Genomic DNA, 17,276 nt, shown 5'->3' with positions numbered 1-17,276 from the left:
CCCGGCTGTCAATAGTAGAGTATTGAAAATCAGGAACCAAAGGGGAAAAGATTTAAGCTTACCTTGAATCTGCAAAATCAGTAGTAGAAAGGCCCCAAGAACACCAGTTCTATGTACACTCATTCCTGTTGCTGTTGTAGTTCCCTGAGCCACTCCAATTAGATATATGTGGTTTAAGGATTGAGTTCAGGAAAACAGGACTACAGGAAGATGATGGCTTCTATTATTTGGCCCAACGGTTGACTACCCTGAAAGAAAACAGGTCAAAATGGAATCAGAAGCATTTACACCCAAATAACACTGACAAACTTTAATCATTTGAAAAGAAAAAAGGTAGAAATTTTAATTTCACAAAAGAGTTGAACCAAACGTTGAAAGGATTCACCAATGACAAATTTATACAATATTTCATTCTAAGCTTGTCTAGAATCATTCTGCCATTTTATTGAGGCATTAGCAAGGAAGAATATTTGGAAAGTGCTAGAAATACTCAGGACTCAGAAAACAAGAGTTAACACTTCAGGTCTGGTGAAAGGTCGCGGATCTGAAACATTAACTCAGTTTTTCTCTCTACAGATTCTTCCAAATTGCTTATAAATAAATAAACAAACAAACACATAACTATAGATAGAATGTTGACCACCCAGGAGGCTATTTGGTTATTCATGTCTGTGCAGGCTCTCTCCAAGATCAACACACCTAGTAATACTCCACAACTTTCTATCCTGCAACCATTCATATTCTCCCTTTTTAGATAATGGCCCAATTCGCTTTTAATACCACAACGGAATCCGCCTCCTCCACACAGTCTCTCAGGCAATACATTCCAGATGTTAACCACTTGCTGTGTGAGGAAGTATTTCTTCATGCTGTTGTCGCTTCTTTAGTCAATCACCTGAAATCTGATGCCTCTGGTTCTTGTCCTTACAGCAGCTATTGGCTTTTAGGAAATATATTTATTTTGGAGAAAGGAGAAAAATAAGGAAAGAGAAGTTATAGCTCCTAATAATTGTTTTCGGACTTCGAGGAGGATGGGAAAATTATATATGACTTGCTTTATCATGCGCACATTTGCACCACAAGGATAAACCGGATACTTAATTCCTGTTAGAAATTATCATTAAGTGTTGGCATTATAATTAGGAATAATTATGAACTCCAAATTACCTTTGGCTAAAAACTGATTGATTCCACTGTAATAGCACAGTGGCTCAATGGTTAGCACTGCTGCCTTACAGGGCCAGGGATTTGGGTTCGATTCCAGCCTCAGGCGACTGTCTATGTGGAGACTGTACATTCTCCCTGTTCTGTGTGGGTTTCCTCTCACGGTCCAAAGATGTGCAGGTTAGGTAGATTGGCCATGCTAATTTGCCCAAAGTGCCCAGGGATAGGCCAGGTGAATTAGCCATGGCAAATGAAGGGTTACAGGGATAGGGCCAGGGTGGGCTGTTCTTTGGAGGGTCGGTGGTCCTCAAATGGGCCGGATGGCCTGCTTCCACACTGGTAGGATTCTATGAAAAGTAATTTCTATTTGTACATTAGCTGTAACTTAATGTCCTGAAACACTACAGAAAATACAATTTGAAATGCTGTGTATGGACCATGAATTTGTATCAAAAGCCATGTCTTGCCATAATGACAGTTAGACATGCTTTTTATTAACATTTACAGTAGGAAACTGCTATATTGGCATAATCCATTAAAACTTTGCCAGGTCAACTGCTATAATGTAATTACAGGTTCTGACCTCTAGGTAGTTTTAATGGAGGAAGAATCTGAAGTCTCCCAACTTGATTGCCATCTTGTGAATTAAAATAACAATTACAATAACCAACACTGGAAAGTGAAATGTGCCACAAAATTGTTAGTCAATTAAATTGAACATATAAATATGAGTATATAAATAGAACAAATTAAAGGGTTTACCAGCAAGGAAGGGTGTTTCGATTTGTATAAAATACCATCACAGCACTTACAAAGAAATTACAAGATGACACCAGGCCACCTGGCCCGATAAGTTCATGTTGGTGTTGGCCCTCCATGAATTGTAAGTGTCCTGTATATTGCTCCCATTTCCCTTTATTACGTTTTTCTCCAACTAGCTAACTAAATTATTCAGAGACTTTGATGTGATCTCCACTTCAACCACGAATTCCATCGTGAAACACAGCATCCGTCCCTTCCTTCATATTTTAACATCTCAATTAAATCAACCATCAATGCCCATGTACCTGTCCCTATCAGTATGTACTGAAATCATTCTGAGGTAGTATCATGTTTGAGATTGTTCCGAGTTCACCATAACTTCAGCCTTAGATACAGGGACAAGAATGAAGAAAATCTCCAGATACCACACTTTAACTTTGGGCAAATGGTTTTCTGAAATTTGGCATTTGGTGTCATCTCTGGAGGTCATTTATCAGCATATAAAACATAAAATCACATTTTCAGGAAGCATGGCTTGGTAGATTATTAACCACATAAATTTACAAACCGCAGAATCAGTAATAATAAACTCTGGGAAATTATCACAACATTCATACAACTCCCTTAAAGGCTTCAATCTGCAGCACATTGCCCTCACAACATTTTCACCTCACATTTAAATGATGAGTATCGCAATTTAATCACTTTTCATAACTGAACTGACATAAATTGCCTGAATCTCACTAACAAACATGATTCTCCAGCGACCTTGAATAAATCCTAGGTCTCACTAGCTTTTCTTTGCTATTACTGGTACGCCATAAGTTTGTCTTGAGGACTTTTTTTTTTTTTTTTTTAAAAAGAGTTGCTGGTCTAGAACCTGTATAAATTTTTTTTCTCTAAAGGATACTATTTTTGATACAAATAATCTTGCAAAGATTTAAAGCCTAATTTCCATCTGGGAGTGGGTGGCAGAGGACGGAATTGTTTTTGGATCTTGAAACCATCCCAAGGGGAAATGACTCTCATTGGTAATTTTTACTGCAATGGCCAACTGAGGACCAGGCAGCAAGGTTCAATGTTGAATTAAAACCAGTGAGTAAACTTTCGATGTAGGAGGGATAATCAGAGAAGTTCCAACTTGAGAGGAGTAGTAAGTTGCAATGAACTTGGCTATAGAGTCAGCCAGGCCAATGACATGTGTGACAACTGTGGAATTCTACAAGGCAACTGATGATATTGATCAAGCACAGGTCCCCAACAGGTCCAGTTATCAAAATTAGTCTCTTCTGTCTGAACCTGGAAACAACTTCAGTTGACTGCCTTTAAATGCACAAAATCTAGGCTTTTTAGCATCGTACTGAGGCAGCGATGTACCATTTGCAACATTTAATTGAGGTTCCATCTGCGTTCTCAGCTGGTTATGAAATACAATCCCGTGAAACTATTTGCACAGAAGGGGAGATGCGTGGGAAGCCCTAGCCAATCCATCAACATTGCTAAAAGTAGATGCTCTGGTCATGGCCGCACTGTTGTTTGTGTGGCGTTGGTGTGTGTAAATTGGCTCCTACATTCCCTACAGTAATAGCAACGTTACTTTTGAAGTGTGGTTAAGTGGTTTGGATTGTCCTGAGGTCATAGGTGAACGATATCAATGCAAGTTTCCCCCCAACTTCCAAGTTATGAGCCAGTGCAGTTAAGAGCATTCAAAATAAAATTGAATGGGATGGAGGCAGAGGATGGCAAATTACAGGCCGGTCAGGCTGACCTCAAATGTTAGTCAGATTTTAGAGTCTGTTATTAAGAATGAGATTGCAGAGTACTGAGTCAATACAGCTTCGTCAAAGGGGGATCATGCCTGACAAATCTGTTAGCATTCTTTGCGGAGGGGTATCAACAAGTTAGACAAAAGAGAGCCAGTTGACATGATCTATTTGGATTTCCAGAAGGCCTCTGACAAGATGTTGCACAAGAGGCTGCTAAACAAGATATGAGGCAATGGTGTTAAGGGTAAGGTACTGGCATGGTTAGAGGATTGGCTGACTAGCAGAAAGCATAGCGTGGGGCTAAAGATGGCAGCCAGTAACAAGTGGAGTTCTGCATGCAGTAGTGTTGGGACCGCAACTGTTCACATTGTATATTAACAATCTCAGCAAAGCAAATGATGGCGTTGCTGCTAGGTCTGCAGATAACACAAAGTTAAATGGAAGGACAAGTAGTGTTGAAGAAGCAGGGAAGGTGCAGAAGTTGTTGTACAGGCCAGGAGACTGGGCAGAGTGGCAGACAGAATACAATGTGGCAAATTGTGAGTTACGCACTTTGATAGGAAGAATAGAAGTATAGACTATTTCCTAAATGGGAACGGCTTTGGAAATCCATAGCACAAAGTGACTTAGGAGTCCTAGTTCAGAATTCTTGAGGTTAACATGCAGGTTCAGTTGGCAGTTACGAAGGCAACTGCAATGTTAGCATTCATTTGAGGGGGCTAGAATACACGAGCGAGACAGACTGCTGAGGCTGTATAAGATCTGGTCAGACTGCATTTGGAATATTATAAGCAGTTTTGGTCCCATACCTAAGGAAGGATGCGCTGGTCTTGGAGGGAGTCCAAAGGAGGTTTACAGGAAAGATTCCAGATATGAAATGTGGCTTGTAATGTGAGGACTCTAGGCCTGTACTTGATGGATGTGGAGGGGAGAAGATACTTGCTGAATACTTAGAGGTCTGAATAGAGTGGGCATGGAGATGATGTTTCCACTGACAGGAGGACAAGGTCAGAAATCACACAACACCAGGTTATAGTCCAACAGGTTTATTTGAAAACCCAAGCTTTCGGAGAATTACTCCTTTTTCAGGTGTTTGAGAGAGAGATGGTATCAGACACTGAATTTATAAATAAAAAAATCAAAGGGTCACACTACTGATGAGGATGTACTAAACAAACCTAAGATACTGTTAAATCTGTAGTCAGAAGATTTTAATTGATTAGTCTGTATATGTAAATCCCCGAATTCCTTTGAAGTCACTATTCTGAGAGAACTACAGGTTTCATCAGTGTAAAGAAGAGGTGACATTTTAGGTCAGACAATGCATGTTTTAGGTGTGTGAGGCCTTGTTTAGAATTTGTGTGTGTTTTGGCTAGGAGTCAGACTGGTTTTATTTCTAAAGTAGGAATTTATAAAACGCCACATTGATTGACTGTCTATAAATTGTGTGCTCTTTGAACAAAATAGAATGTATCTACATACACAAATTCACCCCACAGATATATGTGTGTGTGTGTGCACGTGTGTGAGAGAGAGAGTGAGAGAGTGAGAGTGGGGGCGAGCGAGCAAGTGAAAAAAAGAGAGCGAGAGAGAGTGAGCAAGTGTGAGGGAGTGTGCATGCCTGTGTGCGAGGGAGCATGAGAGGGGATCTATGTGAGTGAGTGCGAGCGCGTGCGGGTGTGTGAGAGAGTGCTCGCATACGAGTGCGCGCAAATGCGTGCACGAGGGAGTGTGCATGAGAGTGTATATAGTGTGGTGGGATCACCTGTAGTGCAATATGAACCCAAGAGCCCAGATGAAGCCGTCCTCCTGTGTACTGAACTTGGCTATCAGCCTCTGCTCGGTGACTCTGTGATGTTGTGTATCTCGAAGTCCACCTTGCAGGACATTTACTCGAAGATCTGAGGCTGAATGTCCTTGACCACTTAAGAGTTCCCCCACTGGGAGGGAACACTCCTGTCTGGTGATTGTTGCGCAGTGTCCATTCATGTATTGTTATAGCATCTGCATGGTTTTGCCAATACACCATGCCTTGGGGCATCTTTGCCTGCAGCGTACAAGATAGACAACGTTGGCCGAGTCACATGTGTATCTGCCTTGCACGTGGTGTTCCCAAGTGTGATAGTGTCCATGTCCAAGATCTGACATGTCTTGCAGAGGTAGCCATGACAGGGTTGGAGAATGTTGTGGTCAATGTTGTCCTGAAGGCTGGGTAGTTTCCTGCGAACAATGGTCTGTTTAAAGTTTGGTGGTTGTTTGAAGGCGAGAAATGGAAGCGTAGGCAAGATCTTGGTGAGGTGCTCAGCATCATCGATAATGTGTTGAAGGCTGTGAAGAACATGGCTTAGTTTCTCCACTCCCAGGAAGTAGTGGACAACAAAGGGTACCTTATTGGACATATCCTGTGTCTGTCTTCTCAGGAGCTCATTACGGTTTTTCAATGTGGCACATCGGAACTGGCGATCAATGAGTTGAGCATCATATCCTGTTCCTATGAGGGCATCCTTCAACATCTTCAGGTGTCTGTCTCATTCCTCCTCATTCAAACAGATCCTGTGTACACGTAGGGCTTGTCTGTAGGGGATGACTGTTTAAAATATGTTTAGGGTGGAATCTAGGCAAATGCAGCATCATGAGGTTATCTGTGGGATTTCAACAGAGTGAGGTACAGAGGTGTCTGTCCTTGATGGAGATCAAGAATGAGGCTGATTCTAAAGAGTAGCCCATTATAAGTCTGATGGTGGAATGAAACTTGTCGATACTGCTACGTAGTTGTTTCAGTGATTCCCGCCATGGCTCCAGAGGAAGAAAATGTCATCAACATATCTGGTGTATAGCGTTGGTTGGGAGATTCTGTGCAGCAAAGAAGTCTTGTTCGAACCTGTGCATGAAAATGTTGACATATTGGGGAGCATATTTGGTTCCCATAGCTGATCCGTGTGTCTGGATGAAGAACTAGTTGTCAAAGGTGAAGATATTGTGGTCAAGGATGAAGCAGATGAGTTGTAGGATGGCATCTGGGAATTGACAGTTGGTGGTATTGAGTACTGAGGCTGTTGTAGCGATGACAGCGTTGTGGGATCAGCTGATGTAGAGTGCCGAAACATCCATTGTGACGAGGAATTTTCCTGGTTTGACTGGTCAGTGGGTGTCATGACAGAAGCTGGGGGATTCCTTGTACAATGGTGCCGTCGATATAGCCAGAGAGGTTCTCACACAGGGTCCCGTTGCCCGATACGATGGGAAGTTCAGGTGTATTGGCTTTGTGGATCTTTGGCATTTTCATGCACAGGACTGATTCTTTAAAATCAGTCTCATTCTTGGACACACAAGGACGGACACCTCTGTAGCTCACTCTACTGCAAGCCCACAGATAACCTCACGATGCTGCATTTCTCTAGCTTCCCCCCTAAACATATTAAAACAGTCATCCACTACAGACAAGCCCTATGCATACACAGGATCTGTTCGGATGAGGAGGAATGAGACAGAACACCTGAAGGTGTTGAAGGACACCCTCATAGGAGCAGGATACGATGCTCAACTCATCAATCGCCAGTTCTGACATGTCACAGTGAAAAACCCTAATGACGTCCTCAAAAGACAGACAAGGATACATTCGATAGGGTACCCAGGGAGCAGAGAAACTATGCCATGTTCTTCACAGCCTTCAACACATTATCGATGATGAAGAACACCTCATCAAAATCTTCCTATGCCTCCTTTAAACAACTTCTCGCCTTTAAACAACCAAACTTTAAAGAGATCATTGTTCACAGCAAACTATCCAGCATTCAGGACAACATCATACAACCCTGTCATGGCTACCTCTGCAAGACATGTCAGATCTTCAGACATGGACACTAATCACACTTGGGAACACCACCCACCACTGTAGGCATGGTATATTGGCGAAACTATGCAGACGCAACGACAACGGATGAATGGACACCGCGCAACAATCGCCAGGCAGGGATGCTCCCCAACCCCCCCCTCACACGCACATATGCGCAATACAACCTTTACCCCATAGGTTTATGTATTTACAGATACACCTAATTTTGCTCAAAAAGCACACAATTTGTAGACAGTTAGTCAATGTGGAATTTTATAGATTCCTACTTTAGAAATAAAACCAGTCTGATTCCAAGCCAGAGCACAAACCGATTCTAAACAAGACCTCACACCTAACATGCATTGTCTGACCTAAAATGTCTTCCTTAAACGGATAAAACCTTTAGGTCTCTCAGGATCAGGGATTTATATACACATAATCATCAATTAAAACCTTCAAAGTGATTAAAGTTTAACAGCATCTTAGGCTTGTTTAGTGTATCCTCATCAGTGGTGTGGCCCTTTGATCTTTTACTGATAGTATCAGACACAGAATTTATCTCTCTCACTAACACCTGAAAAAGGAGTAATTCTCTGAAAGTTTGTATTTTCAAATAAACCTGTTGGACTATAACCTGGTGTTGTGTGATTTATGACCTTATCCACCCCAGTCTAACATCGGCACCTCGACATCACTGATGCAGAGATTAGGACCTGAGGGCAAAGCCTCAGACTGAAATGATGACTGTTTAGAATTAAGATGAGGAAGAACTTCTTCAGCTAAAAGGCAGATAATCTGTGGAACTCACTGACACAGATGGCTGTGCAGGCCAAGTCATCGAATGTATTTAAGATGTTCCTGATTAGTAAACAAATCACAGGTTATAGGGAGAAGGCAGGAGAATGGGGTTGAGAAACAAACCGGCCACCGTCGAACAGCAGAGCAGACTTCATGGGCCAAATGGCCTAATTTGGCTCCGACACATTATTGTCTTATCTTATGGTTCTACAGGTGGCAGCTATGCAAGGGAGTACAGGTTCAGGGGGTAGCATTTAAGATTCGTGAGGAGATAGGGTGCCAGATGCTCGAGGCAAGTGTGTAAAGTTTCCAACAATGTGCAAATGGCACCTGGTGTTGGTGCTAAAGTAGTAATTCGAGAAATATTCTGGGTACCTAGGCATGAAACCCACGCTGGCACATGGTGAAATTTGAATTCAATAAACATCTGAAATTAAAATGTGTTATGCTTGTCGTAAAAACACTTCTGGTTCACTTTAGGGAAGGAAATCTGCCATGGTAACCAGGTCTGAAATGATTTTAAATCCACTCAGCTGTATGAACTACTAGGCTGAAGTAGGCATTTTTAATCTATATGAAAATCAGGGGTTGGGGGGAAGAAGGCAGGAATGTGGGGTTCAGGGTTATCACATCGGCCATGATCTCACTGAATGGCAGAGCAGACTCGGGCTGAATTGCTTTCTTCTGCTCTTATATCTTATGGCATACTACCTTGGGGAGTTCAAAATTAGAGGGCATATTTTTAAGGTGAGAGGAGAAATATTTAAAAGGGACCTGATGAGCAAATTTTTCACACAATGGGTGGTTCGTAAGTGGAATGAGCTGCCGGAGGAAGTGGTGGAATCAGGTACAGTTACAACATTTAACAGATATTTTCACAGGTACATGAAGGAAGGTTTACAGGGATTTGGGCCAGATGCAGGTAAATGGGACTAGTTTAGTTTGGGAAACTTGGTTGACAAACTGTTAATTTAAACATATGACTGCCATTCTCCACAATCACCAGTGCCCCCAGCCTGCCGTAATAAGTAATCTAAATTATCTGCAGTTGGGTCCCAGTGTGATACTGATATATAGGTCTTCCACCCTAGGAAGGGTGACCTTGTTCTCCAGAGTATATAGATATTAATTTAAAATCAAAGGTGAGTGGAATCTTGATTTAAACAAGCAATTTCTTGGCAAACTGATTGTACATTTTGGGGAAAAAAAACTATGGCAAGGATCATTTTTAAGATATTGAAAAGTGGGTAAACAACCAAATCAATTTACTGCTTGACATTCACTAAGATGTCTGCCTGCCTATGTTGAGACTGTCTGTAAATCAAAACATTCCAGTTATCTGTCAGCTTAAGAACCAAACAGTAATTAACTAGATTCGAGTCTCGACAGAAGGCTACACCCTTCAATGCACAATCCTGTATCTCTATTTAAATTGAAGCACTGGTTCACAATGGGGAAGGAGGAGGCATGCTTAATTGTGACTTCAAATTTTTCACTAAATCTCTACCACATGTACCAATCAGTACAGTAGCTTCCATCCTCCCACAGAAGCAAATATGGAGTCCTTATCGTTTTGACAAACTCTAAACAATCCTGCGCGCAAAGGATTATCCTGTTTCAATCATGATTTTCAATCATGATAACCATGGGGTTTGTTGTGTGTCCTCAATGTATACTGTGTTTTTGCAATAACGTTAAACAAAGATGTGAAGGAAATATAATTAGATGCTACAAAGCTACTGAGACAATCTCTGTAATTAAATAGTTAATATGCAGCACAAATCAGATTTATGGTAAAATGAACAGAAAACTGTAATTGCCTTTCTTTGGCCTCTTGTTTCTGTGGGTTTGACCTACTAACCCCTGTCAGCCTGGCACTATTATTTTTGAATGGCTAAGCATGTCTAAGGTATTTGTTGAAGGATATGCTGCAATTACCATCAGTGGACATTTTCACCATTAATAACTCAATTTGCCTTTTCTTACGGGTCTTTATGTATTTTATTTTAATTGTTTTTCTGACGATGACTAATTAGTGGTGTAGTGGGGAGACTCATGTCATATCTTATTTTCACAGACAGAAATTATCCATGACCTGTGGCATAGTTTACACACATCCATGACTCTAATATAGTGAGGAAACAAAACGACTCCCTTACTGCAAAGAACAAAAAATCAATGTCTCAAAGATTCCCATGTCAGTCGGTTAAGTCTAAACGGTGTTGGGCTATTTCCAGGACACTGAACACATTGTCATCCTGGTCCAGTCACACTCCTATCATGAGGCAGGGCACTCCCAATACTGTCTATCCATTGCCTTTTTCTGGGTCATGCAGCAAGCAGGAATTTATACACAAAATTAGTGCAGAACAATACAATCATAGAAATGTACAGATTGGCACAGAAATGCTCTACATAAAACTTAACTTGGGTTTTCAAGTACAATTGCAGCTTGTGGAGCGTTTTTTTTATTACAGCCCTCAAACCACATGGTGTAGTTGAGATCAAAACTTTGTAGCCAATATACAGGTAATTTTAGTCAAATAGACAATTTCAAATTTCGGATAGTGGGCCTTTTTCATTGTTAGTATGGGTCTATGTTGGCAAGTGGTGGAAAAACCACAAGCCCAGCGACATTCATAATACAGCATGGCCATCAGAATCACTTCCACATAACATAAACAGAAAATGCTATGAAGATTCAGGTCAGGCAACATGTGTGGAGTGACAAACAGTTGACATGACTGGTTGGTACTTTTTGATCATGGTTGTGATGGGCAAAAGGTGGTGCAATTCAAAAATGTGTGGTGGTGATGAGGCAAGTATGTAAAAAAGATGATGTGGAAGAAGTGTAGATGTGACCGGCACCTTATACTCAAAAGCGAAAACATGGGAAAGGTGATTACGATCTGACTTCAATTTCAATGTTGAGTTTTGAAGGCACTTGATTCAAAGATCAGTTGCCATTCTTCAAGCTTGTATTGAGCTTCACTGGAAGAATAGAGGAGGCAGAGTATAGAGTAGAAGTAGAATAGTGAATTAAATGACAAGGAATTAGAGCTCAGGGTCCTGGTTACAAATTGTATGGAAATGTTCAGCGAAGTAATCACCCAATCTGCGTTTGATCGCTCAATGCAGAGGTAGCCATATCGTGCACATGAATATAGAATCTTAGGTTGAAAAAAATTCAAGTAAATCACTGCTCACCGCAAAGTTCTGAAGAAGGGTCACTGGCCTTGAAATATTAACTGTTTTCTCTTCACTCTAGCTGCCAGACCGTTTTTTTCCCCCCCACCTATTCATTTGTGGGATGTGGGCGCCGCTGGCTGGCCAGCTTTTATTGTCCATCCCTTGTTGCCCTTGAGAAGGAGGTAGTGAATTGCCTTCTTGAATCGCTGCAGTCTTCCTGCTGTGGGTTGACCCACAATGCTATTAGGGAGGGAATTCCAGGATTTTGACCTAGCGACAGTGAAGGAACGGTGATATATTTCCAAGTCAGGATGGTGTGTGGCTTGGAGGGGTACTTTGAGATGGTGGTGTTCCTTTATGCCTGATGCCCTTGTCCTTCTAGATGGAAGTGGTCGTGGGTTTGGAAGGTGCTGTCTGAGGATCTTTGGTGAATTTCTGCAGTGCATCTTGTAGATATAACACTCAGTAGTAGCAGTGTGTACTAAGTGGAGGGAATGAATGTTTGTGGATGTAGTGCCAATCAAGGGGGCTGCTTTGTCTTGGATGGTGTTAAGCTTTTGGAGTGTTGTTGGGGCCGCACTCAACCAGGCAAGTGGGAAGTATTCCATCATGCTCCTGACTTGTGCCTTGTAGACAGTGGACAGGCTTTGAGGAGTTAGGAGGTGAGCTACTCGCTGCAGTATTCCTAGCTTCTAGCCTGCTCTTGTAGCCGCTGTGTTAACATGGTGAGTGCAGTTGAGTTTCTGGTCAATGGTAACCCCCAGGATGTTGATAGTAGGGGATTCAGTGATGGCAACACCCTTGAATGTCAAGCGACCGGCTGAATTTCTCCATTAATTTCTGTTTTGATTATTTCTCTCAGAATCCACCTTTGTCAAGTTTCCTCAGGACTTTCTATGTTTCAATAAGATCACCTCTCATCCTTCTAAGGCCTAACCTATTCAAACTTCCTTCATAAAATAACTCCTTCATCCCAGGAATGATTCAAATGAACCTTCTCTGAGCTGCTTCTAGTGCAAATTCTATCATTTTTTGTACATTTTTTTTCACAATAATAGATGCAATCTCACCAAGATTCTGTACAATTTCAGTAAGATTTCCCCGCTCTTAATTCCAGTTCCACCTCAATAAACAACATTTTATGTGCCTTCCTAATCATTTGCTGTATGTGCAAACTAACTCTTTTGTGATTAATGAACAAGGACACCCAGATCCCTCTATGTCCAAATTCTGCAATCTCTTCACTTAAATAGCGTATTGTTTGTCTATTCTCCCTGCCAAAAAAGTGAACAAAACTTCCATTTTGCCAAATTTGTACCCACTCCCTTAATTTATCCATATCCCCCTGCAGACTCTCTACCTAGTCTTGTCAATTTACTTTCTTACCTATCAAAAGGGCGGCACAGCGGCTAGCACTGCTGCCTTACAGCATCAGGGACTCGGGTTTGATTCCACCCTCGGGTGACTGTCTGTGTGGAGTCTGCACATTCTCCCCTTGTCTGCGTGGATTTCCTCCGGGTGCTCGGGTTTCCTCCCACATTCCAAAGATGTGCAGGCTAGGTGGATTGGCCAAAATAAATTGCCCGTAGTGTTCAGGGATGTGTAGATTAGGTAGATTATGGGTGATGGGTCTGGGTGGGATGTTCTGAGAGTCGGTGTGGACTTGTTGGACTAAAGGGCCTGTTTCCACACTGTAGGGATTCTATGTAGGGATCCAAGTTATATCAATAAATTGTATACAATTGAGGCCCCAGCACTGATCCCTGTGGCACTAAACTAGTTGTAGCTCATCAACTTGAAAAAAGGTCAGCAATCTCTACTTTCTGTTTCCTGTTAGCTAAGCAACCCTTTATCCATGCTAATATATTACCGCTTACTCAAAGAACTCTTATTTGTATAGTAACCTCTGATGTGGCGCCTCATCAAATAACTTTTGGAAATTTAAGCACACCACATTCACAGGTTCTCCTTTATCCACCTCACTTGTTAACTCCTAGAAAAAAACTTCAATAAATTAGAAGTGAATTCTATTTGAATAAGAGCCATGCTGGCTCTGCATGAAAATATTACAACTTTTCAAGCATCCTGCTATAACCTCCTTAATAATGGAATCTAGCAACTTCCCCATGACAGGTTTTAGGTTAACTGGCCTTTAATTTTCTGCTTTCTGTCACCTTCGTTTCTTGAATACTGGTGTTATGTTAACTACTTTCCAATCCATCATGACCCTTACAGAATCTCAGCAATTTTATGATTATAACCAATACCTCTACCTCTGCAGCCACAGTTTAAGAATCTAAGATGCAGGTCATCTGTTCTTGAGACTGTGTCAGATTTCAGGTCCAATAGTTCTCCCAGTACTTTTCCTCCCTTTCATTTACTGATTTTCAAGTACCTATGGGATGTTTTCTGCGTCTTCTACAGTGAAATCAGACACAACATACCTTTCAATGTTTCCCCTATCTCCTTGCTTTCCCTTATCCACTACCGATGCCAATGCACCAAGAACTAGAACCAATTACAAGAACTAGAATTCTCCCACATCATTGGTCAGTTAGTTCATCCATCCCGTGTCCCCCCACTTTCAAACAAGAAATAGAAAGGTCCTGAAAATCTGTTGAACAACTATAAAGGCTGAGGCTCTTCCACTCCTGCCTGCTGGATCTCCTTACCTGCCTCACTTGCATTCAACTCTTCTTTCCCTGATCACTGAGCCAATCAGAACATTCCATCCTAAGGTTGTGGGAAATCCCAAAAAATGTAAGATTCTTGAGGAATTGATAGGATAAATACTGAGAGGTTGTTTCCCTTTTGTGGGAGAGTCTTAAGGCCAAAATTCATAACCTCAGAGGAGGGGTTGCCCATATAAGGCAAAGATGAGGAGGAATTTCTTTTCTCAGAGGGTAGTCAATCTATGGAATTCTTCGCCACAGAGAGCTGTAGAGGCTTAGATAAGTATTTTGGAGGGCTGAGATAGACAGATTTTTAATCAGTAAGGGGCTTAAGGGTTATGGGGAAAAGGCAGGAAAGTGGAGATCAGGATTATTAGATCAGCTATGATCTCAATAAAAGGTGAAGCAGTCTTGATGGGCCAAATCGCCTGCTTCTGCTCCTACATCACATGTACTACTATAAAAACAAATTGTTTCATACCCAGACAATGAACTTGTTTTCGAAGCAACCTTTGCAAATGTAGTTCACTCATGTCTTTTAATAGTCAAGCATATTAATCATAGATGCCTGTGGCAACTTTGTTGAAACACCAACTTTACACAGGACTCCAGAACAATTCAATTCTTCATCCATAGACTAAAACAGGGAATCTTGACTATTTAAAAAAGATCCATAGATCAAAGAGAACGAAAATGATTACCTAGTGAGGAGAAATTCAATCCTCCACATTGTAATTTCTATCCATGGGAGGTGGTGATTTATTACCTCCTTTCTGTTTACTCTCAGACTCCATTTTGGGCAGGTAATAATAAGCCAAGTTGGGAGACTGTCACAAACCCCAACTCAAACTAATAGATCAAAGTGCAGGACAGTATGTTGTATGATGCATTTGGAACTGTTCTTTCCATGAAAAACAGTATCACAGTTAAATATTTCAGTGTGTAAGCCTATAAATAGACATCTTGAATAACAAGTAAAGTTTTGAATAATGTAATAAAGGTGTGACAGTGATGTTCCTCAGGACTGAGCTCATTGTATGTCAATAAGGAATTATGCAATCACTGTTCATGCACTTCAGTTTACGAAAATCCAGATTATTGTTCAACAGGGCATGTGGTCTAATGACAGCTTTGGTGACACAAGTAAAATGATGGTTAGAAAGACAAATTTCTGGAAGAACCTAGCAAATCTAGTAGCATCTGTAGAGAGAAAGCAGAGTCAACGTTTCGGGTTCAGTGATTTTTCTTCACAAAATGATGTTAAGGTGTTTTGATATTAGACCAATGACAAGGTTATTCTGCAATTCATTCGGCTTTTCCCTCAAACTAGTTTGATCAAAAGGTTTTCAACTAAATTTTTTTTAAACTCGTTCTTTCATATCACAGTTGTGTTCTTATACTTTTACTCCATTTGTAATTCTACAATAAGATACAATACAACTTTAACATGCTCAGTATTCTGCTAATCAGTGAATATTCATGGTGAATAATTTGTGAGATGGTCAATGTATCAATTTTTTTGTGAAATGTTTGAGACCCCATTTTGCCAATGCTTGGTTCAGTTTTGTTATAGTAAAATTGAATGCAAATGCAGCCAATGTGTTATCCTAGTCTATACTTATTTTATTAGATGGCTCAGTGGATAAATTAAAAGTAGAGTCTCATACTATGTCACATAAAACCAGAAAGATCTTTTCTAGGTTTGGTCAAGTTAGCCAATTTCAGATAAAGCAGGCTTTTGATCATCAGACCCTTCGATCTTGCTCTGTTGGATGCAAAATGGTTATGAAAATCCCACTGCCAATTGCAGTCCAATGACATGGACAGAAGTAAGAAAACAAACAAACAATCAAGTTCCCATTTAGATAGTTTACTTTCAGAAAAAGCCAGTCTATACTCCTTTTTACTCAACATGAATGGCAGTGAGGCAAGTGTCTGTGATTACTAGTGTCTATTGAATCCGATAAATCATTTCCTCCTGAAGCAGAAGATTTGAATAAAAGTTCTCATTGATTTATTTCATTTGCTGAGAATACAAACACACCCTCATTCACATCACCTGGGGAGGTTAAGGGAATTTCTTTTCCCTTCCTACATTTCAACAGAAACTATTTCCTACAAATTACATTAGGTTCAAAATGTTGAGGTAATTATGCAATATGTCTGGTGACTATATTCTTTACTACTAACAAGAATATCAGAATGCATGTATCAATCCATAATACTGATAAATCATAAACTTAATCCATTTCTACCTCCTCTCTCTTCTCCTCTGGTCAGCTGTGGATCACACACGCTTCTCAATTACAAGGTTCCGGTTTCAACTTCCACTCCACGGCTTGAATGCAGAAATCAAGGCTAACCCTTCCGTGCAGTACTGAGGGAGTATTGTACCAAAGATGTGTCTTGCAGATAATTATTAAACTGGGGACCTATATGTCTTCTCAGGTGGATGTAAAATATCGATGGCATATTATTTTTTACAATTACAAAGTTTATTAGATTATGACATTTTGGAACGGTGTCTCTAATTTAGGGTAAAATGAACAAGATCATGTGACTTGCTCTGAAGTCTGTGACAGAAAATCTGGGTAATTTGATTATTTCTACTTTGTTTTAATGGGAAGAAAGTACAAGGTGTTTACATTTGGAGACAATGATAACAGCCTGTATTTTAACAGTGGATAGACTATAAGTCTCAAAGTCGCAGCAAATGTTGAAGCTGTTAGGCTTTAAGCAGCTGTGCTTTAAAGCTACCCTCGCACTTCCAAAATGCAAGACAGTTGGACTCTCGAGGATAGCTAATCAAGATCTCTACCTGACAACTTGGTGAATTTTGCAATAGGAAAGGTAAAGAAGCAGTCCACTGTGACATTAAAGGATTTTCTAAAACATCACAGGGAAGTTAATCTGCTAGCGGCTAGGAGAGGAAATTGAGGCCAAAACACACTATAGTTCAGAGATAGTAGGAACTGCAGATGCTGGAGAATCTTAGATAACAAGGTGTAGAGCTGGATGAACACAGCAGGCCAAGCAGCATCAGAGGAGCAGGAAAGCTGACGTTTTGGGCCTAGACGCTTCTTCAGAAAT

At 40.8% G+C, this 17,276-nt stretch overlaps 1 protein-coding gene across 1 annotated transcript in view; it reads right to left on the bottom strand.

Annotated features, from left to right (window-relative positions):
- The window catches only part of bmpr1aa (bone morphogenetic protein receptor, type IAa), a 201,073-nt gene that overhangs the window by 47,546 nt on the left and 136,251 nt on the right, over positions 1 to 17,276 (bottom strand). Inside the window, exon 3 of the mRNA XM_048616286.1 lies at positions 63 to 248. Within this exon, the coding sequence (XP_048472243.1) occupies positions 63 to 123 (61 nt within the window). The 5' untranslated portion in view covers positions 124 to 248. The remainder of the gene's footprint in view (positions 1 to 62; positions 249 to 17,276) is intronic.

Source organism: Rhincodon typus, chromosome 34 (assembly GCF_021869965.1).
Source record: "Rhincodon typus isolate 14 chromosome 34, sRhiTyp1.1, whole genome shotgun sequence".
Lineage (NCBI taxonomy): Eukaryota > Metazoa > Chordata > Chondrichthyes > Orectolobiformes > Rhincodontidae > Rhincodon > Rhincodon typus.
The sequence above is the reverse complement of the archived record's forward strand: the minus strand, read 5'-3'. Positions and strand labels throughout refer to the sequence as shown.